Below are 26826 nucleotides of genomic sequence, written 5' to 3'. Positions count from 1 at the left end.
CATTCTTAGATGAGCTTGTTGCTAATCTAGGCATGCTGCTAGATATTACTTGAAGGAGCAACACACATCAAAGTTGCTGGTGAGCGCAGCAGGCCAGGCAGCATCTCTAAGAAGAGGTACAGTCGACGTTTCAGGCCGAGACCCTTCGTCAGGACTAACTGAAGGAAGAGTGAGTAAGAGATTTGAAAGTGGGAGGGGAGGGGGAGATCCAAAATGATAGGAGAAGACAGGAGGGGGAGGCCCAGGGAGAAGGAAAAGGGGAAGGGGGGAAGCCCAGAGGATGGGCAAGGGGTATAGTGAGAGGGACAGAGGGTGAAAAAGGAGAGAGAGAGAGAGAGAAAGAATGTGTGTATACGTCTTGCCCATCCTCTGGGTCACCCCCCCCCCCTTGTCTTTCTTCCCGGACCTCCTGTCCCATGATCCTTTCATATCCCCTTTGCCAATCACCTGTCCAGCTCTTGGCTCCATCCCTCCCCCTCCTGTCTTCTCCTATCATTTTGGATCTCCCCCTCCCACTTTCAAATCCCTTACTCACTCTTCCTTCAGTTAGTCCTGACAAAGGGTCTCTGCCTGAAACGTTGACTGTACCTCTTCCTAGAGATGCTGCCTGGCCTGCTGCGTTCACCAGCAACTTTGATGTGTGCTGCTTTAACTTCCAGCATCTGCAGATTTCCTCGTGATTACTTGAAGAAGAATTGGTTCCTTGCATGAGAGATGGTGAAGTGTTCTAGTTGTGGGCCTTTTTTAAGTCACCAGGATTTACATGAAAACAGGCTATATTCTATTTTGTGGGGTGTGACAGAGAGAGCTCAGTAAACACAATCTTTCAAACACCCACAGGCTTGTCATTCTGCTGTTGTTGCACTGACTGTGTGCACTTGAATGTCTTCCTTGGCATACGTTCATAATGGGTCCTAAAGGGTTTGGCTTTCCCTCCACAAACTGTGGAATATTCTATTTCTTTAGAAATGGGGATGTGTAAACGTGTATAGTGTTGCTTGCATACTGTATTGAAGGTAAGTGCTTCTGTTTATTTTGTAATATGATTGTAACTACATTGTGGGGTGCATCATATTCTAATTCATGTGTAGTCTTAAGTTAACTCTGTGGGTGATTAAAGATGGTATGTCCTGGTGCTGAATAAACAGGACTCATCACTCTCAGTGGGAGAGAGATCGAGGCTGCCAAGAGTTCACACTGGACAAATTGCCTTTTCTGGTAGATACCTTTGGTAAATATTGGCAGCTTTCTTTTCAGTAGTTTCACTAGTTTTTGTAAGTTTGATTCTTGACGCACCTAATAAACATCCTTGCTCTGAAGTGCTAGGCAACTCCAGCTATTTTTCGTTTGGTCAGAACCCATGTATCTAACATGGAAACAGCTCCTTTATACAAACTTCTATAGAACCACTGTACTGCTTTTCTAGTGTTATTTCTCTGCTACATGATTTTGTTGGCATTTTTTGGACAAAGTTATGACACTCCACATGCACTGAGTTGACTATAAGATATAGGAGCAGGAGACGATAAGATATAGGCCATTTGGCCCATCAAGTCTGCTCCAATAGAGTCTGAAGCTGGAGACAACCACAAATTCAAGATGCCATGGATTAATGACATCAAGTGGTAAAGAAGATACAAGAGCATACCAGCCCATTTGTAAATGTTTGCCTCACAGTCATGTTAAAAATTGTATTCAATGAATGGAGATATTCGTTATGAAATAATTTGAATTTAAGAAGTCAGCACAGGGTAATACAAAATAAAAGGGTTACAGGGTGTCTTTTCAGAGATTCCACAAGCTTAGTAATGTCCCACCTTGAGAGTCATCCGCTGATCCCGTAGTCCAGTGAGAATAGAGGACCCGCTCCCCAGAAGATCATCCATTCCTTTGTGTGCATTGTGTAAAGAAGTATTAAACTGCAAGGTCTCGTCTATTGCTATTGAGGTGTCAGCATCCTGCACAAGAAATGGGAGGTCCTCATTACCCATTCAGATCCTTCTCAGCATCAATATATTTTTTACTGCTCAGTACTTTTGACACATACACTGATTAGGGAATTTTCCTTACAGGCTACTTACTCATCAGCCTCTGTTAGAACTATCACTTAAGTGACTGGCACAAAAATAAATTATTGTAAACACAAGCTTCAAATCCCTGGATCAGAATGTTAATCATCTGGAACCGTATGATCAAGTTATTTCCAGCAATGCTCTTCAATCCTAAACTTACTCGTCTAAGTAGTTTTTTTTTTAAAAGTATATTCTCTAGAAACAGAATTCACCACTCAACCATCCTGCTTGCCAAGGCCTTCTCATGGCCCCTTCTGGCTCTCCTAATTTCATTCTTAAACTCCTTCCTGTTAGCCTTATCACCTTCTAGATCTCTATCATTACCTAGTTTTTTGAACTTTTCGTAAGCTTTTCTTTTCTTCTTGACTAGATTTTCAACAGCCTTTGTACACAATGGTTCCTGTACCCTACCATCCTTTCCCTGTCTCATTGGAACGTACCTATGTAGAACTCCACTCAAATATTCCCTGAACATTTGCCACAAAGCAGGACAACGAGACTCAAAATGTAAAATCAAGTTCATCATGTTCTGCCAGTGGTAGAATTTTACTAAGACTTTATTTTTATCTATGTTCTCCACATTTCAATGGTACTTAATAATCCTGGTGGTAAAATAATTCAGTAATATACTATTCCTGTTTGCCTTTTTATATGAAGCCACCACTCCCCTTGGGAAAAGATATAACGCAACATCTGGAACTTTGCTCAACAATTAAAAGGAAAGATATAACAATAATTTAGAGTACAGGGTAACATTGAGCTATACACCAAAGTTACTAGTCATTGGCTAAAATCATCTAAAATTATTTTGTTTTAAAAAGTTGAGTTGATGTATTTATTTATTGAGATACAGTGTGGCGTAGGTCCTTCTGGCCTTTCGAGCCACACCACACAGCAATTCCCCAATTCAACTCTCGCCTATCTATGGGACAATTTACAATGCCCAATTAACTTACCAACCGGTATGTCTTTGGACTGTGGGAGGAAACCAGAGCTCTCAGAGAAAACTCACGCGTTCCACTGGGAGGACGTACAAACTCCTTGCAGATGACGTCAGAATTGAACTCTGAACTCTACCCAGCTGTAAAAGTGTCGTGCTAACCACTACACTACCGTGGCGTCCATGTACTTGCACCTTCAAGTTATTTGATCATATCTGTCTTGAATGACTACCCAGATATGCTTCCATCTGATTGTATCTTAGGAATCCATTTTGCCTTTCAATTTTCCGGATTATGTGGCTTATAGAACATAGAATAGTATAGCACAATACGGGCCCTTCGGCCCAAAATGTTGTGCCGACCCTCAAACCCTGCCTCCCATATAAGCCCCCACCTTAAATTCCTCCATTTACCTGTCTAGTAGTCTCTTAAACTTCACTAGTGTATCTGCCTCCACCACTGACTCAGGCAGTGCATTCCACGCACCAACCACTAACCAAAAGGAATCAAAGGTCCTCTAGGTGTGTTGGTTTTCTTATGAGAGAGTATTATCACACCAGTACATACCCTTTTATTCCTTGGGGCTGTTGTGTTGTGTAAGCCAACATTTTTCACATGAGCCTGGATGGTGGTGCTGGCCAACAGGCCTTCTGCTATCCGTGACCAATGCTAAAATATTGTATACTTCCCACTGCAGTTACTGACGGCAAACCAGTAGTGTCAACCCGTCTGCTTTGTGTCCTAAATAGTATGACCAGATTTGATATCCTTAACAATGCCTTCGGTGAGACCTAACGCCATAGAATGGAAGCTCAGTGTTTTGGTTGAATTATTTAAAAAGCATCCAAACCACTATAGTTGCAGAATGAGTGCAAATTGTTTGCACTTTATGCAAATACTAAATCGTGATACTGTAAATCCTGCAATTGGATGAGAACAATACAGTAGAATACAGAAAGGAAGATGTGTGTGAGGCCTGTGTTCTGCGTTGGGTGTCAGATGTGGGAAGTATGGGAGACCCCCAGCCTCCCAGATGGACATATCTGCGCCAGGTGCGTTGAGCTGCAGCTCCTCAGGGACTGCCTTAGGGCCTTAGGGAACTGGAGATATAGTTCGATGATCATAAGTTAATGGAGAAGATCCTGAGAGGCAGCATTTCTGAACATTTGGAGAGGCAAAAATATGATGAGGAATAGTCAGCTTGCCTTTGACAAAGGCAGGTCATGTCTTTCGAGCCTGATTGAATTTTTTGAGGATGTGACTAAACACCTTGATGAAGGAAGAGCAGTAGATGTAGTGTATATGGATTTCAGCAAGGCATTTGACAAGATACTCCATGCAAGGCTTATTGAGAAAGTAAGGAGGCATGGGATCCAAGGGGAAATTGCTTAGTGGATCCAGAACTACTTGCCCACAGAAGGCAAAGAGTGGTTGTAGATGGGTCATATTCTGCATGGAGGTCGGTGACCAGTGGTGTGCCTCAGGGATCTGTTCTGGGACCCTTACTCTTCGTGATTTTTATAAATGACCTGGATGAGGAAGTGGAGGGATGGGTTAGTAAGTTTGCTGATGACACAAAGGCTGGAGGTGTTGTGGATAGTGTGGAGGGCTGTCAGAGGTTACAGCGGGACATCAATAGGATACAAAACTGGGCTGAGAAGTGGCAGATGGAGTTCAACCCAGATAAGTGTGAGGTGGTTCATTTTGGTAGGTCAAATATGATGGCAGAATATAGTATTAATGGTAAGACTCTTGGTAGTGGGGAGGATCAGAGGGATTTTGGGGTCCGAGTCCATCGGACATTCAAGGCTGCTGTGCAGGATGACTCTGTGGTTAAGAAAGCATACAGTGCATTGGCCTTCATCAATCATGGGATTGAATTTAGGAGCCGAAAGGCAATGTTGCAGCTACAGAACATAGGACCCTGGTCAGACCCCACTTGGAGTACTGTGCTCAGTTCTGGTCGCCTCACTACAGGAAGGATGTGGAAGCTATAGAAAGCGTGCAGAGGAGATTTACAAGGATGTTGCCTGGATTGGGGAGCATGCCTTATTAGAATAGGTTGAGTGAACTCGGCCTTTTCTCCTTGGAGCAGCAGAGGATGAGGGGTGACCTGATACAGCTGTATAAGATGATGAGAGGTATTGATCGTGTGGATTGTCAGAGGCTTTTTCCCAGGGCTGAAATGGCTCACATGAGAGGGCACAGTTTTAAGGTGCTTGGAAGTAGGTACCGAGGAGATGTCAGGGGTGAGTTTGTTTGATTGTTTTTTTTATATAAACGCAGAGAGTGGCAAGTATGTGGAATAGGCTGGCAGGGGCGGAGATAGAGGCGGATACGATAGGGTCTTTTAAGAGACTCCTGGATAGGTACATGGAGCTTAGAAAAATATAGGGCTATGGGTAACCCTAGGTAATTCCTAAAGTAAGTACATGTTTGGCACAGCATTGTGGGCCGAAGGACCTGTATTGTGCTGTAGGTTTTCTATGTTTCTATACGTTTCTAATATTTTAGTTTTGCCACTTGATAGCTTGTGAAATGAGTACCAGGAAGTACAGACACAGCAATAGTTTTGCAAACTGCACTGATAGAGCTCTTAATTCACAACAGGTTACCTCTTCCTTTTATGGAGACAGTAACTGGGTATTGAAGTATTCTAATTCTAGGCCTCAGTAAAAAAAAGCATAGAATCTGACATTAAAAGACAATAACATTGCTTCAACAACTGACGTTCATGGCCTTGTCACTTTAACAGTGGAAGCAGTAGTTTCTGTGCTCCTCGTTGTTCGGCTTGGGCAAAAGAAAAATTAAACCCACGGTTCACAATTTCAACAGATAGTAAGGATTGTCAAAATAACTAAGGTTGACAACTGAATTATGTGGAGGAAGGCATGATAGAAGCAGTGAGAGTACACCACCCACCAAACAAAAGGGAAGCATTCACAGATGTGTTCCTCATGAGATGCTAAGCATCCGTGTTCACAATGACCTCACTGTTATATAGAATTTTCCCTACAGCTAGTTTTTTTTTTAATCTCGTCCCACTGCAGCCATCATTCTCCCAGCTGGATACACTTACAATCCATTTCATCCTGTTCTAAACATGCAAGTTCGGTCAGCGGTTTGGTAAGCACCTACACCCTTTTCTATCGTAATTAGAAGTCCTCAATAACAAACAGCAGATTTCACAGCAAGGGTGAGATGATGGACAGCCAAACTAAGTAAAGCAATCTGGTAAAGGTGCTTTGGACTCAGCTTCTTCTACGCTGTGTGCCTCCATGACTCTGCAGAGTCAGGCTCTGGGCCTGTACTCACTAGAATTCAGAACAATGAGGGGGATCTCACTGAAACCTATTGAACATTGAAAGGTCTCTATAGAGTAGATTTGGAGAGGATGTTTCCTGTGGTGGGGGAGCCAAAGACCAGAGAACATAGCCTCAGAATAGAAGGACGTTCATTCAGAATGGAGAGGAGGAGAAATTTCTTTAGCCAGAGAGAGGTGAATCGGTGGAATTTGTTGCCACAGGCGGCTGCCGAGGCCACGTTACTGGGTGTATTTAAGGCAGAGGTTGATATATTCTTGATTAGTCAGGATATGAAGGGATATGGGGAGAAGGCAGGAGATTGGGGGTGAGAGGGAAATGGATCAACCATAGTGAAATGATGGAGTAGAATTGACAGGTCAAATGGCCTAATATCTGCTCCTATGTCTTATGGTCAAACAGTGCGGAAGGTCAAGACCTTGCTGCACAACCATTCTCTGCAGCTTTTAATTTACTGAACAGGAACTTATTGGCACGGTTAGCCTTTATTGTCTGAATTCAATTGCCTTTTAGCAGGTGTGATGAGCTGCTTTCTTGAACTGCTGCAATTCTTCTTAAGGTACTCACTCCACGACTATATATAAAAAAAGAGTGCTAGGGTTTCAGATCCAATGGAACAAAGAAATGGAAATGTATTTCCAAATCAGAAGTGTGCAATTAAGCATGCAGACACAGGTTAGCAAGAGGCCATTTGGCCCATCTAATCTGTGCCAGCTGCTAACTAAACTTCAAATCAGTTCCACTGGCACATTCTTTCCTTATTACTCTGTAAATTATTCTCTTTCAAATGCCTATCGAATCCCCTTTGGAATGCTTTATTAGCTTTGTTTCCATTTATCTTACAAGCAACTCAAATGTTAATTATGATGAGTGAGTTCTTCTCTGGGTGGTGGAGTGGAGATACACCTCCACCAAAGGAGGTGTAAGGTGCTCCTTCACTTTGCTAGCCTGCAGGTCACCCTTGGGCAAGGTGTAGCACCCGCTTAGCCCCCCAGTCAAACTCACATGAAGCCATGGGAGCAGGTGGTGGATGGTCGTATGAGCAGCTGGCGCATATCACAAGTCCTGGTCATGCAAACACTGACGCCAGGCAGACAATCTCTGAAGAGTATTGATAATGGCTGGGTTTACCTGTCTTGTAACGACACTGCCCAGAAGGCAATGGCAAACCACTTCAGTAGAAAAATTTGCCGAGAACAATCATGGTCATGATAGACCATGATTGCCCACATTATACAATACAGCACATAATGAATGAGTTCTTCTTTCCCTATAATATACATCTATCTTTTCCTCAAAGAGTCAGGCTCAGACCTATCTAATAATGGGAAGAGCCTCTCTCCATTTCTTAGATAGTTAAGATCCTGCACACTTTTTTCAAACATGCTCCCAACTTCTTGACTCAATGAAAGATTCAGCTTCTTCAGTCTAACCTTGTGGCTAAGATTTCTCTTCCCCGGAAACATTCATCTAAATGCTTTCTGCACTCTGTCTTTCTAGGGCTTTCACATCCTTCCAAAGTGCAGTCACCAGATTTGGACAAAATATTCTCGGTGTGGCCTGACCAGGTTTAACATAACATTCCCTCTTTACTTCTCAATACATCTATTAATGAATACCAGGTGGCACTCCAACTGATTTTTCGATGTGCCTTGCCATTTTCATGAATACCCTGTTACCATGCATCCCTTTATACCCATATTATTTGGGCTATATCGTCTCGCATTATTCTACGAGAAGACATCATTTCACCCACTGAAGTATGAAATTTAAATTCCCATGCACCTGTCTATTCAGATGGCCTACCAGTGTCTTCCTGAAATCTATTACACTCCTTCAGTTTACAACTCAGCTTTGCTTGCTCTGCAGATACAGATATTTTAACAGTACCCATACCTAAAGCAACAGTGCTCTCAGCACTAATCCTCTAAAGAACACACAAGTAAATACTACCAAACAACAGGAATTCTGCAGACGCTGGAAATCCAAGCAACACACATCAAAGTTGCTGGTGAACGCAGCAGGCCAGGCAGCATCTCTAGGAGAGGTACAGTCGACGTTTCAGACAAAGGGTCTCGGCCTGAAACATCGACTGTACCTCTTCCTAGAGATGCTGCCTGGCCTGCTGCGTTCACCAGCAACTTTGATGTGTGTTGAGTAAATACTACCATTTTGTCCGAAAAACTAGTTACCACTGCTCTCGGCTTCCATCCTTGACTCAGTTTCCAGCTGCTCTTGAGCTATTTGTTCAATTTAGTTAACTGACTGGCTGTTTAAGACCTCTGTAGACAACATCCACAGCATTCTCTTCAACTTTGTTCCATAACCTCCAAAAATTCACAGATTAGTCAAACATGCCTGTAACAAACTACCATTGGCTCTGCTTCGTTAAATTCTCCCAGTCCCATGTGCTTCCACAGTTTATTGGTTTTAAGATTCCCCACAACCCAAATACAAAATGCTGAAGATACTCATGACAGCCTGAAGAAAATACAGTTAACATTTCAAGTCTGAGCCATAACAGGAAAAGAGAGAACAAGCAACACACATAAAAAATCCTGACGAAGGGTCTCGGCCCGAAACGTCGACTGTACCTCTTCCTATAGATGCTGCCTGGCCTGCTGCGTTCACCAGCATTTTTTTTATGTGTGTCGCTTGAATTTCCAGCATCTGCAGATTTCCTCGTGTTTGCGTTTTTAAAGAGAGAACAAGCTAGTCTGAGTAGCAGAGAAGGTGAGGGATATGAGGCTGGAAAAAAGGGGAAAATATCTCTAATAAAGTGAGCCCAAATAAGTTAATGTAGCAGCTAGAATCAGGTTATGCTTCTTTGTCTGCGTAATGGGTTGTTAACAGTGAGGCTGTGGGTGTAGCTCAGTAGGGCAAACAATATTAATTGGAGAGAAAAACTGAGCCAAAGGACAGCAAGCAGGAACTGCAATTCTGATGCAAACAGAAAGACCAAGTAACCTAAAGTTGGAGAATTTGATATGGAGTCTGATGGCTGATGGAATCTCACAAAGGATGATCTATTGAATGTGGAAGTTTTTGTGGGGGAGTTGAGGACCAAAAGAACTTCGTTCTTGGTCTTCCCAGGAGAAAAGGGGTTGACAGCAGAGGTGCGAGAAAAGGAAAGGATGCACTCGAGGGCTTTGTCCACAATAGTAGATGGGAAGACATAATTTAGGAAGAAAAAATAAATTTCGAGGCACAAGCACAGATGACTTCCTGAAATAAGCTGCCAATCAGTACAAATGTCTTTAAAATGCAAAATAATGGAAATGAATTGTTTTACCAAAACTTGCTCATCTTTATCACAATCCAATGAAAATATTTATTAGCTACTGCAACATTACAAAACTCTATTTTCTATTTGAAGGCAAGCACGCAGCAAGAAACATCCTTTGCAAGAAAGCTAGCCACAGGTCATAAATGTTTGCGCCATGCATAAGTGTCATTGATTTTGTGAGATTGCGTTCTGCTGCCCAGCAGTTTCTTTCCAAAGTTTAACATAATAAAAACATAGAAAACCTACAGCACAATACAGGCCCTTCGGCCCACAAAGTTGTGCCGAATATGTCCCTACCTTAGAAATTACTAGGCTTACCCATAGCCCTCTATTTTTCTGAGCTCCATGTACCTCTCCAGGAGTCTCTTGAAAGACCCTATTGTATCCGCCTCCACCACCATTGCCGGCAGCCCATTCCACGCACTCACCACTCTCTGAGTAAAAAACTTACCGCTGACATCTCCTCTGTACCTACTCCCCAGCACCTTAAACCTGTGTCCTCTTGTGGCAACCATTCCAGCCCTGGAAAAAAGCCTCTGACTATCCACACGATCAATGCCTCTCATCATCTTGTACACCTCTATCAGGTCACCCCTCATCCTCTGTCGTTCCAAGGAGAAAAGGCCGAGTTCACTCAACCTATTCTCATAAGGCATGCTCCCCAATCTAGGCAACATCCTTGTAAATCTCCTCTGCACCCTTCTACGGTTTCCACATCCTTCCTGTAGTGAGGTGACCAGAACTGAGCACAGTACCCCAAGTGGGGTCTGACCAGCGTCCTATATAGCTGCAACATTACCTCTCGGCTCCTAAATTCCATTCCACGATCGATGAAGGCCAATGCACCGTATGCCGTCTTAACCACAGGGTCGACCTGCGCAGCTGCTTTGAACGTCCTATGGACTCGGACCCCAAGATCCCTCTGATCCTCCACACTGCCAAGAGTCTTACCATTAATACTATATTCTGCCAGCGTATTTGACGATCCATATACAAGACGAATAAGAAGAGGAGTTTTGTCTTGTTATGTGCAGATTTCCCTTCTTCTCATTTATCCACTAGCTGTTCCAGTACAAGGGGTGATGCGCTGCTGTCATGCTTACCATTAAATGAAATCATGCCACCAGATGTTGTTCTCCTCCACCCCAGCCCACCCACTATGGTAGAGGACACCCGACTCTAATTCAACATTTTACACTCAGAAATCCAAATTCCACCATACCACACTGAAAATATTGTAATTCCCATGTAGAGAACCACATAATTTTCCAATGATGAATATTAGCATCCACTTTCACCAGTACAGATAGCACTGATAAATCCTTACATTGGTTGTGAATGTGCGCGTCAACAATTCCTCACGCTCTCGATCCTGTTGCTCGCGTGTATAGCGGCGGTGCTGGAAATTCTTTAAAGCTGTTTGTAAGTGCTGGCAATCATATTTCAGTTGATCCACTCGGCTAGAAGAGAGAAAGGAAGCACTGAATGCTATTTAAAACCGAGGCTGGCAGACATTATAAAAATATCAGCGCAAAAACTTTTGTGGTGGGCCACTGATCACAATGATTTCAGAGCACATTTAGGACACATAAACTGGTTGGAAGCTACATATGCAGTCAATTCCAGTTAACAGGGATACATCGGGACCAGTACATTTTGGCCCAATTAAGTGGCTGCCACAATTATACTTTATACTTTATTGTTGCCAAACAATTGATACTAGAACGTACAATCATCACAGCGATATTTGATTCTGCGCTTCACACTCCCTGGATTATAAATATTAAATATTAAAAATAGTTAAAATTAGTAAATATTAAAAATTTAAATTATAAATCAAAATAGAAAATAGAAAAATGGGAAGTAAGGTAGTGCAAAAAAACCGAGAGGCAGGTCCGGATATTTGGACAGTACGTCCCAGATCCGGGTCAGGATCCGTTCAGCAGTCTTATCACAGTTGGAAAGAAGCTGTTCCCAAATCTGGCCGTACGAGTCTTCAAGCTCCTGAACCTTCTCCCGAAGGGAAGAGGGACGAAAAGTGTGTTGGCTGGGTGGGTCGTGTCCTTGATTATCCTAGCAGCACTGCTCCGACAGCATGCGGTGTAATGTGAGTCCAGGGATGGAAGATTGGTTTGTGTGATGTGCTGCACCGTGTTCACGATCTTCTGCAGCTCCTTTCGGTCTTGGACGGGAGAACTTCCATACCAGGTTGTGATGCACCCTAGAAGAATGCTTTCTACGGTGCATCTATAAAAATTAGTGAGGGTTTTTGGAAGACAGGCCAAATTTCTTTAGTTTTCTCAGGAAGTAAAGACGCTGGTGGGCCTTCTTGGCAGTGAACTCTGCTTGGTTGGACCAAGTCAGGTCATTTGTGATATTGACCCCAAGGAACTTAAAACTTTTGACCTGTTCCACTTGCGCACCATCGATGTAAATTGGGTTGTGCGGTCCGCTACTCCTTCTGAAGTCAACAACCAATTCCTTCGTCTTGCTGACGTTGAGGGATAGGTTATTGTCTTCGCACCATGCCACCAGGTTCTTAATTTCCTCTCTGTACTCAAACTCATCATTACCCGAGATATGGCCTACAATTGTGGTGTCATCAGCAAACTTGTATATTGAGTTTGATGGAAACTTGGCTACACAATCATGGGTGTACAGTGAGTACAGCAGGGGGCTGAGTACACAGACTTGTGGGGCACCAGTGCTCAGAGTGATTGTAGAGGAGAGCTTGTCCCCTATTTTTACAGCCTGGGTCCTGTCTGTGAGGAAGTTGAAGATCCAGCTGCAGATCTGAGTGCTAAGGCCCAGGTTCCGGAGCTTAGGAATCAGTTTATTTGGAATGATGGTATTAAAGGCAGAGTTGTAGTCAATGAAAAGGAGCCTTACGTATGCGTCTTTATTCTCCAGGTGTTCTAAGGAGGAACGTAGGGCCAGGGAGATGCCATCTGCCATTGACCTGTTGCTCCGGTAGGCGAATTGCAAAGCGTCGAGGTTCACCGGTAGGCTGTGGTTGATGTGTGCCATAACCAATCTCTCGAAGCACTTCATAGCAATTGATGTCAGAGCCACAGGTCGATAGTCATTCAGGCATGCCACCTTGCTCTTCTTCAGCACTGGGATTATCGTTGCCTTCTTAAAACATGAGGGGATCTTAGACTGAAGCCGAATTAGCCGAAGTTTCATGGAAATAGTTTAAAAGATTTTAAAAAAAGACAAACTTCTGTTTAGCTGAGTAACAAATAACGTATTTAAGTGAAATTCAGATCAAATTAGAACATTATCGAAAGTTACTACAGTGCCATAAAGCTGTGTCTTAGCTCCTAATAGATATCAATGCTGTCATATTCTTTTAATTGCCTAAATTAAAAATCAACATAGACATCTAGTGCAGATAATGGACTGCCTTCAACAATTGCATCCTCCAAATCTTCTTTTTCATTGTAGCATTCAAGATGATTGTCGATACTTTCAAATTCTTCATAGTTCCTAACTTGTTGAAATAGTGAAATAGTTTTACATTTCACTCCTGGCAATTTCTAGCATCTCCAAGCCTGAATGCTTGAAACCACAGTGAGCAAAACAGGTCTGAATTGTCTTGCTGCTTATTTCTCGCTAATTATCAATGACAAAAATCACTGCTTTTTTGAACACAAACACACACAATTGACACTATTGATATAACTGTTCACTCTCAGAGGGAGGAGCTGGGGGGGTTGGTTTGGGGTTCTAACATTTAACTGTCATTCATTCTTTGGGGGCATTCCTCTGTTTTCGTGGATCTTTGCAAAGAAAAAGCATTTCAGGATGTATATTGTATACATTTCTCTGACATTAAATGTACCTTTGAAACCTTTGATTTACTTTGGTCCAATTTTGATAAAATATTTGAACCTCAACAATGCAACAGAAGCTCAAACTATAAAAACAAACTTCATGCAACTTATTAATTTATTTAGCTTAAGTCTAGGGAATTTTTGTTTGGAGATGTTCAACATTAATCTGAATACATAAATAGGAATATACATTAAAACGTTAATCACACTCACAGCTTGGCATTCTGACGTCTGTTTGGTGGCTCCTTGCTAGTCAATATTTCAAGCCGCTCCAAGCTGCTAAATACTTGATCTATTCTGGCTTGGATTTCATTTTCCACCACTGCAGAAGCATCAAAATTGTTAGCTTATTGAAACAATGGGAGAATTATACAAGTTCCACTGGTAATATTATAGACAAGCAACATATGAACCCATCTCTACACTTACAATGCTATATGCTGTATATTTTTATGCTGGCAGCTGATCACCCACTGGCAATAATCAGGTTAGGATGCAGTTACACTTTACACTCCAGAAATATAGGCACACAATCCAAGACCGACATTACGAGTCAAGGATTGAAGAGGTGCTGCATTCAGAGGCGCTGTCTTTTAACAAGACATTAAACAAAGATTTCTTTTGCTTTAAGTGTTGGACATAAAGAACCCTATGCCTCTACTTTGTAAATGGACTTAATGACTAGTCAATATTTATCTCTCTGTCAACATCTCTGCAACTTACCTGGTCATTACAAATCACTGTTTCGGAGCTTGTTCTGCATAAAATGACAACTGCATTTCTAACTCTGTAAAATGAAAAGTACTTCATTGGCTGTAAAGATGCAGGTCATGAAAGTTAAATGCAGAGGGGAATGGGATGTGGTGAGTGGAAAATTTTCAGGCAAGAGCTCCAGTTCATGCCCTGTGAGTCCTACTGCAATATACACACATACAAGAACAATAGATGAAGATTGGGTCTGACACATGGTCTTGGGGCAGGGGAGTGGATTCACACAAGGAAATAGTGAAGGGAAAGTTGTGTTGAACAACTGTACGTGAACAAGAAGTGATCACCGTGGGATCAAATAGATCATTTTCAACACCATCAAACGACAGTTTAAAAAAGCAAAGTCTAATAAGCTGTGTTACAAAAAAAAACCCTACAGCCGCATAATTATCAGGTCCATATGGTTTCAGTGTTGGAACTTTTGGAACCTATAATCAAGGGGGACAATTAGGAATCTGGGAGAAATCCAAGTTGTTAGCATAATTTGGTAAAGGCAAATCATTTTAAATTATAAGGAGGTAAGAGAAAGGATAATGAAGGAAATCTTTCTCTAAGGATTTTCTGAAGATAATTGACAAAGGTCTGCATAAAAGGCTGCTTAATAACATTGAGACCAATAGAATTAAAATATAATCAAAGGATGAGAAATTAGCTACAGGCAATAGCAGAGAGACACATAAACAGAAGGATGGTAGACAGTAGGTTTCCCCAGGACGAGTGAGAACACAACTTTATTTTTGATATTTTGGGGAAGCAATCAGTGAAGTATGTGAGATCCTGGAGTACATTGGGTACAAAAACGGGTCATATTGGAGCTGCATCCAAGACAGATGTGGCCAAGCTAGAGTATCGCAATAAATTCTGAATTTATTTGAATCCTTTGTAGAGTGTACAGAAAAATTTTTTTCCCAAGAATGAGAGATTTCATTTCCGATAGATCGGAGAAACTGGTGTTATCCTTTACAGAACCGCAGAAAATTGAACAGAGAAAGAAAACAAAATGCTGAAAGATAAGGAGAGTTAACCTTTCAGGTTGAAGACCATTTGTCCATTTCCAGCATTTGTTATATTTTGCTTCCAAAAGGAAATGTCACATTGGTGTAGTCAGTCATGTTTGTTCTGAGTTTGGGGCTAAGCTAGAATCAGGCAGGGCACACTTTTTATAATATAAGTATATCTAAACAATCCTGTAGCCAGCCATAAAGTATTACAGCTTGAGTATCCCTTATCCAAGACTACAAAATCCAAAAACTTCCGAAATCTGAATTTATTTTTGAGCACTGGCATGATGTCACAAGTGGGAAATTTACATTAGATGCAGTGAAGGTTCCCACGTGCACCCAAGACAGTTTTGAGAAGTGACCTCACATTAAAACCAGAATCAGGCTAAATATCACTGGCATACGTCGTGAAATTTGTTAATAGTGGCATCAGTTCAATGCAATATATGATAAATACAGAAAAAAGTAAATAAGTATATATGTTAACTTAAAAATAGTGCAAAAATAGAAATAAAAATGTAGTGAGGTAGTGTTCATGGGTTCAGTGTCTATTTAGGAATCGTATGGCAGAGGGGAAGAAGCTGTTCCTGAATCGCTGAGTGTGTGCCTTCAGGCTTCTGTACCTCCTCCCTGATGGTAACAGTGAGAAGAGGGCATGCCCTGGGTGATGAAGGTCCTTAATAATGGATGCCATCTTTCTGAGGATTTGCTCCTTAAGATGTCTTGGATACTCTTAATGTCAAAGTCCAAATGAAATATAGCCACATATGTAATGAACAGAAGTTAATGAAAAAGAGAAATGCTGCATAAAGCAAAAAAATGAAGATCTCAATCGTGCATCGTCAGCATTGGAGTGAACATATGCCGGTAACTATATGCTGCTTATGAAGCAACCAAAGTCTATCAAGGTGAACAAAATTGTAGGTAATTGTGAATATTCAGCAGACCAGTTGCAGAAATTTAAGAAAAGGCACAGAATTAAATTTTTAAAGTGTCTACTGATCATGAAAATCTAACACCAGAACAAGTCTACAATGCTGATTGTTTTTATACCTTACATAAAACTTATAAAATGTAAAGTACAAATACAGTGTGCTGTAACCTTTTAATCAAATTACGGTATCATAGGTGGAGACTGAAAGCCTGCTATTGTGTGTTGTTGTTCAGCAGTTGATTTAGGTATTCTCCCAATGCTGCGGTGTTGCATTTGTTACTCTGCACACATTATATTTTATATATTAATGGTACATAATAGTTTTTACTGCTTAAGTACACGTGTGATGAACAAGTGTAAGACAAAGACTGCTTATCAGTAACACAGAAATTCAAAGTCGGAAATGATGGCGATCCCAAGCTATATATATACATTATATATTCCAAAATCCCAAAAAATTCAAAATACTAATCGGCCCCAAGCATTTTGGATAAGAGGTACACAACCTGTATCTGCACATTTCTATCTTCAATAATCCATTATCTTCCATTGTAAGATTTTCTTTTAAGTCTTTATAGTTAGAAATGGAGGCACGCAAGTTCCCATAACAAAGCAATTTCCTGCATAGACCATTGATATCCTCGACGATCACTGCAGTTTCAATTCCTCTAAGAATTACAAATGAATACAGAGTTGGAAGCACTCAACTGATCAAACAGTATCAATGTGGAAAGAAAGATAATGTTTCTGCTCAAGGACTGTTGATCAGAAGTAGAAAAGTGAGCAGTTAAGTTGCAGTGAGAGTGAGGGGTGAAGAGCACTGAGGGGATGTCTGTGATAAGGTGTACATCAAAGATATCAAAGGAACATTCGCTGGCAGTTGAAAGTACAAAAGAAAAAGAAACAGAAACAAATTGAAATGGAGATACACCCACATCTGTGGAGCAACAAAAATAAAACTGGGCAATGGAACTGGGCACACTCTGACAGAAGATGAAGACCTGTTCTTTGATCTACATTTACTTAGAGATACAGTACAGAATAGGCTCTTCAAGCTGCACCATCCAGCTACACCCAACAACCCCAATTTAACGCTAACCTAATCACAGGACAATTTACAATAACCAGTTAACCTACCCGGTACGTCTTTGCTGTGGGAGGAAACCAGAGCATCTGAAGAAAACCCACGCATTCCAAGGGGAGAAATGCTTTACAAAGGATGCCAGGATTGAACTCCAAACTCCATTCCCACAACACACCGAGCTATAATAGCTACGCTACTGTGTACCATTGGAGCAATGGGAGAAACCAAGAGTTCAGTAGAGAATTAATCAGCCATCTTGAACACTGAATGGAGATGTTCAGCAAACTGGCCACTCAATCTGTATTTGGTTCTCCAAGTGCAATATGCTAAATTGGAAGGAGGACGAGTTGTTGCTTCACCTGAAAGGACCATTTGAGACCTGGATGATGGGAAGAGAAGAGTTAAGAGGGCAAATGTTGTATCTCCTGTGGATATGAAAAGTGAGAGCTGGGGGGAAATTTGACAGCAAAAGTAATGACTTTTTCAAGCTTTGTATGAGTTCAAGAAGTGTCACCAATATACTCACCAATGCAATGGAAAAAGTTGACAGAGTAGGCCTGAAAAATACTGAAACAACAACTGATCGATATATCCAATCAAGTGACAGATTCGCTTGGGCCAATATGAGCTCCCACAGCTACACTTATGACTTGAAAATGAGTGAGCTGAAGGAGATCTTGCTCAATGCAAGGACAAATTCAGCCAAGTGAAGGAGAGAAGTAGCAGAAGGGCAATGGCTAGACCTGTTTAAGATATAAATGAAGGGCTCTCAGATTATCCCAATGTAGGATGGGGGTTACAGACTGGACTGATGATGAACCAGTTGGGGAGAAAAAAAGACAATGGAAAAAAGTGGCAGCAGGCACCAGAGTTGTGACAGATGTAATGGGAAGTGACTAAAGATGAGAAGAAAGTATGGAGTCCACAAGACAGGAAGAAGGTTCCATGGGGCCAGTGCATGCTGAAACAGTGAGGCACTAGAAGAGGATCAAGTAAGGATGACAAGGATCTTACAGATGAGGTAGAAGGCTGAGGGACAATGAGGGGATGCTCATTCAGTGGCGGATTTATGGCCCACTGGGACATATGATGAGGTTAGAGTAATTGCAATGGAAAATTTACCATTGTCTGATGCAGGGTTTTGACCTGAAACAGCAGCAATTCCTTTCCTCCCATAGATGCTATTCGAATCACTGAGTTCCTCCAGCAGATTGTTTGTTGCTTAAGACTGTCAATGTTGTGTTGGCAGTTAGCAGTGAATAGATCCAGAAAGGGTATGAGGCCAGAGGGAGGGATCCACTTGGATTGGGAATTCTGAAGGCGGAATGTTTTCTAAAAGCAAAAACCATGGTATCCCTGGCTCTCCCCTCAATAAGACACAAAACCAACTCAAAGTCCAACAGCTGAACATCAAATTGAGCTTCCAGCATGAAAATACACCACCTCCCTTCCTCTGGGCATATAGCCAATAAAAAATACTATTGAGGAAAAAAAAAGATTTATGCATTTTTGCGAACAATGTTAGCTTGATTTTATTACTCATAAGGGCCAACTTTATAAAACAAACAGCTTTCATAGATGGGGAATAGGAGCAAGGACTAAGGAAATGGGCAGAAAATACATCTGCCTATACAGTATCTCTACACTCAAATGTTCTGAGGCGTTTAGAATGGTTCTCACAACCCGACTGCACCCCACTCTCAGTAAGCAGGATGCTGTGTGTCAATTAACAAAGAGCTCATCATATTAAATAATTAACTGTAATGTAAATATTTAATATGAAATAATCTACTACTTTTAATTGAAATATTATATTTTAAATGACTGATTCATGATTACATTACTAAATCTGAGTTTTATGGTGTTGAGTACCACTTCAAAATCTTTTGCATAATCTCAAGAAAAAGCAGGAAAGTCAATGCAGCAAATGTGATGAAAGCTCGTATACAAGTGTCATAGAGAGTATACTGACTGGCCTGAAATGAAAACACCAATGCCCTTGAATGGGAAATCCAACAAAAGTAGTGGATATGACTCAGGCAATCATAGGTAAAGCCCTCCCCACCATTGTGCACATCTACACAGAGAGCCCTCGCAGGAAAACAGCATCCATCATCAGAGATCCCCAACACACAGGACATGCTCTGTTCTCACTGCTGCCATCAGGAAGAAGGTACAGGAGCCTCAGGACTCACACCACCAGGTTCAGGAACAGTTATTACCCCTCAACCATCAGGCTCTTGAACCACACGGGATAACTTAGAAACACAGAAACATAGAAAATAGGTGCAGGAGTAGGCCATTCGGCCCTTCGAGCCTGCACCGCCATTCAGTATGATCATGGCTGATCATCCAATTCAGAAGCCTGTACCTGCCTTCTCTCCATACCCCCTGATCTCTTTAGCCACAAGGGCCATATCTAACTTCCTCTTAAATATAGTCAATGAACTGGCCTCAACTGTTTCCTGTGGCAGAGAATTCCACAGATTCACCACTCTCTGTGTGAAGAAGTTTTTCCTCATCTCGGTCCTAAAAGGCTTCCCCTTTATCCTCAAACTGTGACCCCTCATTCTGGACTTCCCCAACATCAGGAACAATCTTCCTGTATCTAGCCTGTCCAATCCCTTTAGGATTTTATACGTTTCAATCAGATCTCCCCTCAATCTTCTAAATTCCAGAGAGTATAAGCCTAGCCGATCCAACCTTTCATCATATGAAAGTCCTGCCATCCCAGGAATCAATCTGGTGAACCTTCTTTGTACTCCCTCTATGGCAAGGATGTCTTTCCTCAGATTAGGGGACCAAAACGGCACACAATACTCCAGGTGTGGTCTCACCAAGGCCTTGTACAACTGCAGTAGTACCTCCCTGCTCCTGTACTCGAATCCTCTTGCTATGAATGCCAGCACACCATTCGCCTTTTTCACCGCCTGCTGTACTTGCATGCCCACTTTCAATGACTGGTATATAATGACACCCAGGTCTCGTTGCACCTCCCCTTTTCCTAATCGGCCACCATTCAGATAATAATCTGTTTTCCTGTTTTTGCCACCAAAGTGGATAACTTCACATTTATCCACATTAAATTGCATCTGCCATGAATTTGCCCACTCACCCAACCTATCCAAGTCACCCTGCATCCTCTTAGCATCCTCCTCACAGCTAACACTGCCGCCCAGCTTCGTGTCATCCGCAAACTTGGAGATGCTGCATTTAATTCCCTCGTCTAAGTCATTAATATATATTGTAAACAACTGGGGTCCCAGCACTGAGCCTTGCGGTACCCCACTAGTCACTGCCTGCCATTCTGAAAAGGTCCCGTTTATTCCCACTCTTTGCTTCCTGTCTGCCAACCAATTTTCTATCCACATCAATACCTTACCCCCAATACCGTGTGCTTTAAGTTTGCACACTAATCTCCTGTGTGGGACCTTGTCAAAAGCCTTTTGAAAATCCAAATATACCACATCCACTGGTTCTCCCCTATCCACTCTACTAGTTACATCCTCAAAAAATTCTATGAGATGCGTCAGACATGACTTTCCTTTCACAAATCCATGCTGACTTTGTACGATGATTTCACTGCTTTCCAAATGTGCTGTTATCACATCTTTGATAACTGACTCTAGCATTTTCCCCACCACCGATGTCAGGCTAACCGGTCTATAATTCCCTGGTTTCTCTCTCCCTCCTTTTTTAAAAAGTCGGGTTACATTAGCCACCCTCCAATCCTCAGGAACTAGTCCAGAATCTAAAGAGTTTTGAAAAATTATTGCTAATGCATCCATTATTTCTTGGGCTACTTCCTTAAGTACTCTGGGATGCAGACCATCTGGCCCTGGGGATTTATCTGCCTTTAATCCCTTCAATTTACCTAACACCACTTCCCTACTAACATGTATTTCCCTCAGTTCCTCCATCTCACTGGACCCTCTGTCCCCTATTTCCGGAAGATTATTTATGTCCTCCTTAGTGAAGACAGAACCAAAGTAGTTATTCAATTGGTCTGCCATGTCCTTGCTCCCCATAATCAATTCACCTGTTTCTGTCTGTAGGGGACCTACATTTGTCTTAACCAATCTTTTTCTTTTCACATATCTATAAAAGCTTTTACAGTCAGTTTTTATGTTCCCTGCCAGTTTTCTATCATAATCTTTTTTCCCCTTCCTAATTAAGCCCTTTTTCCTCTTCTGCTGAACTCTGAATTTCTCCCAGTCCTCAGGTGAGCCACTTTTTCTGGCAAATTTGTATGCTTCTTCTTTGGAGTTGATACTATCCCTAATTTCCCTTGTCAGCCATGGGTGCACTACCTTCCCTGGTTTATTCTTTTGCCAAACTGGGATGAACAATTGTTCTAGTTCATCCATGAGATCTTTAAATGCTTGCCATTGCATATCCACCGTCAACTCTTTAAGTATCATTTGCCAGTTTAATTCACGTCTCATACCTTCAGAGTTACCCTTCTTTAAGTTCAGAACCTTTGTTTCTGAATTAACTATGTCACTCTCCATCTTAATGAAGAATTCCACCATATTATGGTCACTCTTACCCAAGGGGCCTCTCACGATAAGATTGCTAATTAACCCTTCCTCATTGCTCAATACCCAGTCTAGAATGGCCTGCTCTCTCGTTGGTTCCTCGACATGTTGGTTCAAAAAACCATCCCATATACATTCCAAGAAATCCTCTTCCTCAGCACCCTTACCAATTTGGTTCACCCAATCTATATGTAGATTGAAGTCACCCATTATAACTGCTGTTCCTTTATTGCACACATTTCTAATTTCCTGTTTAATGCCATCCCCAACCTCAGTACTACTGTTAGGTGGCCTGTACACAACTCCCACCAGCGTTTTCCGCCCCTTAGTGTTATGCAGCTCTACCCATATTGATTCCACATCCTCCCGGCTAATGTCCTTCCTTTCTATTGCGTTAATCTCCTCTCTAACCAGCAATGCTACTCCACCTCCTTTTCTTTCATGACTTCACTTGCCCCATCACTGAAATGTTCCCACAGCTTATGGACTTACTTTCAAGAACTTTTCCTCCATGTTCTCAATATTTATTGCTTATTTATTATTATTATTTCTTTCTTTTTTCTTGCATTTGCAAAGTTTATTGCCCTTTGCACACTGGTTCAACACCCAGGTTGATGCGGTCTTTTATTGATTCAATTATTGAATTGAATTGACTTTATTTCCTACATCCTTCACATACATGAGGAGTAAAAATCTTTATGTCGCACCTCTGTCTAAATGTGCAATGTGAAATCATCGTAATTTATAATAAATAGAACAGTCAACGTAATATACAGTATACTCAAATCAGCATGAGTTAATCAGTCTGATGGCCTGGTGGAAGAAGCTGTCCCGGAGCCTGTTGGTCCTGGCTTTTATGCTGCGGTACTGTTTCCCAGATGGCAGCAGCTGGAATAGATGGTGGTTGGGGTGACTCGGGTCCCCAATGATCATACAGACCCTTTTTACACACCTGTCTTTGTAAATGTCCTGAATCATGGGAAATTCACAACTACAGATGCACTGGGCTGCCCACACCACTCTCTGCAGAATCCTGCGATTAAGGGAGGTACAGTTCCCATACCAGGTGGTGATGCAGCCAGTCAGGATGCTCTCAATTGTGCCCCTGTAGAAAGTTCTTAGGATTTGAGGGCCCATACCAAACCTCCTCAAACGTCTGAGGTGAAAGAGGCGCTGTTGTGCCTTTTTCACCGCACAGCTGGTATGTACAGACCACGTGAGGTTCTCAGTGATGTGGATGCCGAGGAACTTGAAGCTGTTTACCCTCTCAATCTATCATTCTATAGATTTATCATTCTATGGATTTGCTGTGAATTGCCTGCAAGAAAATGAATCTCAGGGTTATATACAATTATATATATATACATACATACACATACACTTCGATAATAAACTTACTTGGAAGTTTGAAATTTGCCCAATATTCTGCTGTGGATTAGCACAAATTTTCTCCTAAAAATTGGGAGAAACTGATTATCTTTCATCACTACAGTAATGTCCCAAATTGTAGCCATTGACTTCATTTTTCTTGCTGGAAATTATATGAAACTAAATTGCACAAAATCAGAATCAAGGTTTATTACCACTGACATCTGTCATGAAATTTTCTGTTTTGTGGCAGTACAGTGCAAAACTTTTTAAAAATCACTATAAGTTACAATAAAAAATAGATAAATAGATAGACAGATAGAGCACCGGGAAGGGCTTTGGACTATGTATCTTAAAATCTGTCTATTTAATCTCCCATTGCCCTCGATCATGATTCAGTCATACAGCACAGAAACAGGCCCCCTTGTTTGGCCCACCATGTCCATATTTGTCTCTAGAATTGACTATTTAAACATACGCCTTCATTCTGCTCCCTACAAACTTGAAGATATCAAGATGTTTCTGTCGCCACCCTAACCCCGTGTTCTATTTACTCACCATCCCCGGCTAAGCTACATCTCAATTTATTTAGAAACCCCAGTCAAGACCCCTGCTCTTCCTAAACACAAGCTCTACAAAATTTTCTCCAAGCCTGGCATTCTGATCTTTGCTGAAATTAAATCTTCTCCAACATCCTGGGTACAGAATTTATTTTTCTAAATGTCTGTACCTCTTTTCCTACCCTCACGGCACTTCAAACCTGCCACATATTTATCCAAATATCTTCTTTTGGAGCATTATCCAATAAAATTGGACCACACTTCTGTGAAGCGCCTTGGGATAATTTGAAATATTAAAGGTGCTATTTAAATACAAGTTATTCTTGTTGGATTTGTCACTTTGTAAAAAGAAACGTAATAAGGCATCCCACTGGGAGGAAAACAATGTCATTATTTCTTTTGGCAAAGGTTTATGCCCACTCCACTCCCAGCCCCCTGTCTTGGCACCAGGCAGGCTCTGTTTACAACGCTTAATTACGAATACTTACAGTGAACAGATTGCGCATCCGCCTTCTCCAGCCGCCCCATGTGGGCTTGCACCTCATGGATCTGCCTGTTGAGACGCAAAGGAAATGGGTGGTTAGCATCTATCTACAAACTTCTGGGCAAGGCCAGTGAAAGGAAAGCTTTTTTTTGCAGTGTGCTATACATGGATTCTCTATCAGCCCTGGGAAAAACATGACAATAGCAAAAGGGGTGGTTCCATTTACACAGGACAACTGATGGCAAAGATAGTGGGAGACTGGATGTGTGCACCGTGACAACTGAAATCAATGGTCCAAAACAATGACGAATCTCCGGCATCAATTACACTCATGTAGATTCTCGGCCTCTGTGAAAACAAATGGGGAAAGAAGGTTCTCTCACAAGTGGGAATTGCTGGCAGATATAGAAAAAGATGCAATTAGTAACATACAAAGCAACCCAAGCTTTAGCTGCAAAAATCAAAGCATTCATTTTCATTGAAGATTAAGACCATTCAATTCAAATTCCACAGCAGACAAAGTAAATAAATGTGCCAAGCTACATCTAAAGAGTGGCTAAAATGTAAAACATAATCATAAGGAGTGTTTAAAAAAAAGGCAAAGTAAACACAAAGGAGAAAGGGAAAAGGCACATAAGGGGTGGGAAAGGGTTCTTGTGAGCTCTAAGCAATAAATCAATCGGACTGTCTAAACACATGCTCACCACTGTTGTAACTTTATTGTAACTCAGTGAAAATATTCCATGCACTGAGGTGTTGGATCACAGACCTGAAAGGTTCTATAATCAATTTCAGATGGATGCTGATTAACATTATCTCTGGCAGCATACTACAATAGTTGTCAGTAATGTCAGTTGGATTGGTCCCAAAGTAGAATACATGCATTTACCAAGCAACACACACACACACAAAATGCTAGAGGAACTCAGTAAGCCAGGCAGCATCTATGGAAAAAAGTAGAGAAAGTCGATATTTCAGGCCGAGACTTTTCATCAGGACTGGAGAAAAAAAGATGAGAAATCAGCGTAAGAAGGTCGGGGGAGGAGAGGAAGAAGCACAAGGAGGTAGATGATAAGTGAAACTGGGAGAGGGGGAAGGGTGAAGTAAAGAGCTGAGAAGTCCACTAGTGAAAGCAATAAACAGCTGGAGAAGGAGAAATCCGATAGGAGACCATGGAAGAAAGAGAAGGGGGAGTAGCACCAGACTGGCAAGGAAAAAGGTGAGAGGGGAAATGGTGAAGGAGAAGAGGGGAGCAATATCCGGTAGTTTGAGAAATATATACATTGACCAGCTAGGTTCACTCCTGACAACTGGCCAGTTATTGATGGCACTGGAAGGCCATCATTAATGCATGATAATTACAGCTCTCAGAATTCTAGGATTGGGGGACCAGTCTGATGAATGAACTATAATTTATCACTGTTCCAAAGTAGGAAGTTTCCAAATTGCCCATCGTGTTCAGTGCTAACCTAACATCCTTTTTTAGATTTGGCACAGAAAGGTTTGAAAACTTTGAAGTTAACTGCTACAACTATTCACATTACTTTAACTGAATAGACATACTTCTCATCTCCATTCACAAGCTTGCTCATTCAAACAGTAGACCAAGTAAACTATTGTAATCAAAAAAGATCAACTCACTAAAGCTGATCTAATCAGAGAATTTTTGAGGCAAGCTTCAGGTAAAGATGACAGTAGCAAGAGTGCAGGCATTAGGAACAGAAGACACACTCTGTTTATTTTTTGATGCTGTATTTATCATTATCGCCATTATCATGTATTCAGTGATTGCCTATAATACCACTCCAATACAAGTGTTCCACTCACAAAAATACATAGCACTCATCACCAAACTTGTATTTTGTTTCAGTGGTTTGGACATTAGCAGAATGCTTTATGGCTCTAACTAATATCGTAGCACAATCTGCAGTGTTAGTACACCCAAAGAACTGCACAATTCAAATAAGTGTGATCAACTGAATGCTGTTAAGTATCCAAGATCATTACAGATCTTAACTGTGCAAACTTTATATTAAAAAAAAATCAGCCTAAATTTGGCATACTGCATTACCATTTCAGTGTAAAGTTCCTTAACTCCTGGGAATTTAATTTGTTGTTTTGTTGTTCTTCTCCACGCCTTGTGACACATCGGGTGACAACCTTGCCATTTCTTTAACATTTGTCTTTTTTTTAAAGAGGCTAAGTTGCTAGCTCGACACTCAACCCAGCTCAGATGGAAAGCGCGCAAGGAGCCGGCCGGATTCGAACCCGAGACCACTCGCCTCGAAGCCTGGTGCAGATGCCGCTACCCCACCGGACAGCGGAGAGCGAGATTGTAAACCTGATAGGAGCAAAGGATGTTGGGAATGGTGAAAATGCTGTGCTGCGAGAGGGGTGTGGGACAGGTGGCAGAGAAGGAGTTTCAGGGGTGAGGGGTGGTGCGGGTGCAGACACACCCAACCCTGAGACACCAGGCAAGGTCATTTGATTCCAAACAGTTGGTTTATTGATCATTACAGAATGTCTCTCTGTGCTTCCCACTCCCTCCCCTCTCCCTTCCCCTTTTCCCAACCACGATCCTCCTCTCCCTGCCCCCTTCCCACTCTCAGACCACAATGAAGACCCACATTA

The 26826-nt window shown here is 41.7% G+C and overlaps 1 protein-coding gene across 1 annotated transcript in view; it reads right to left on the bottom strand.

Moving 5' to 3' along the window:
• The window catches only part of gosr2 (golgi SNAP receptor complex member 2), an 81000-nt gene that overhangs the window by 42833 nt on the left and 11341 nt on the right, over nt 1-26826 (bottom strand). Inside the window, exons 2-5 of the mRNA XM_063037040.1 lie at nt 24200-24264; nt 13672-13780; nt 10950-11082; nt 1818-1958 (exon numbers count right to left, since the gene is read on the bottom strand). Coding sequence (XP_062893110.1) covers nt 1818-1958; nt 10950-11082; nt 13672-13780; nt 24200-24264 — 448 coding nt within the window. The remainder of the gene's footprint in view (nt 1-1817; nt 1959-10949; nt 11083-13671; nt 13781-24199; nt 24265-26826) is intronic.

This window comes from Mobula hypostoma, chromosome X1 (assembly GCF_963921235.1).
Source record: "Mobula hypostoma chromosome X1, sMobHyp1.1, whole genome shotgun sequence".
NCBI lineage: Eukaryota > Metazoa > Chordata > Chondrichthyes > Myliobatiformes > Myliobatidae > Mobula > Mobula hypostoma.
This window is presented reverse-complemented; position numbering and strand designations above follow the sequence as displayed.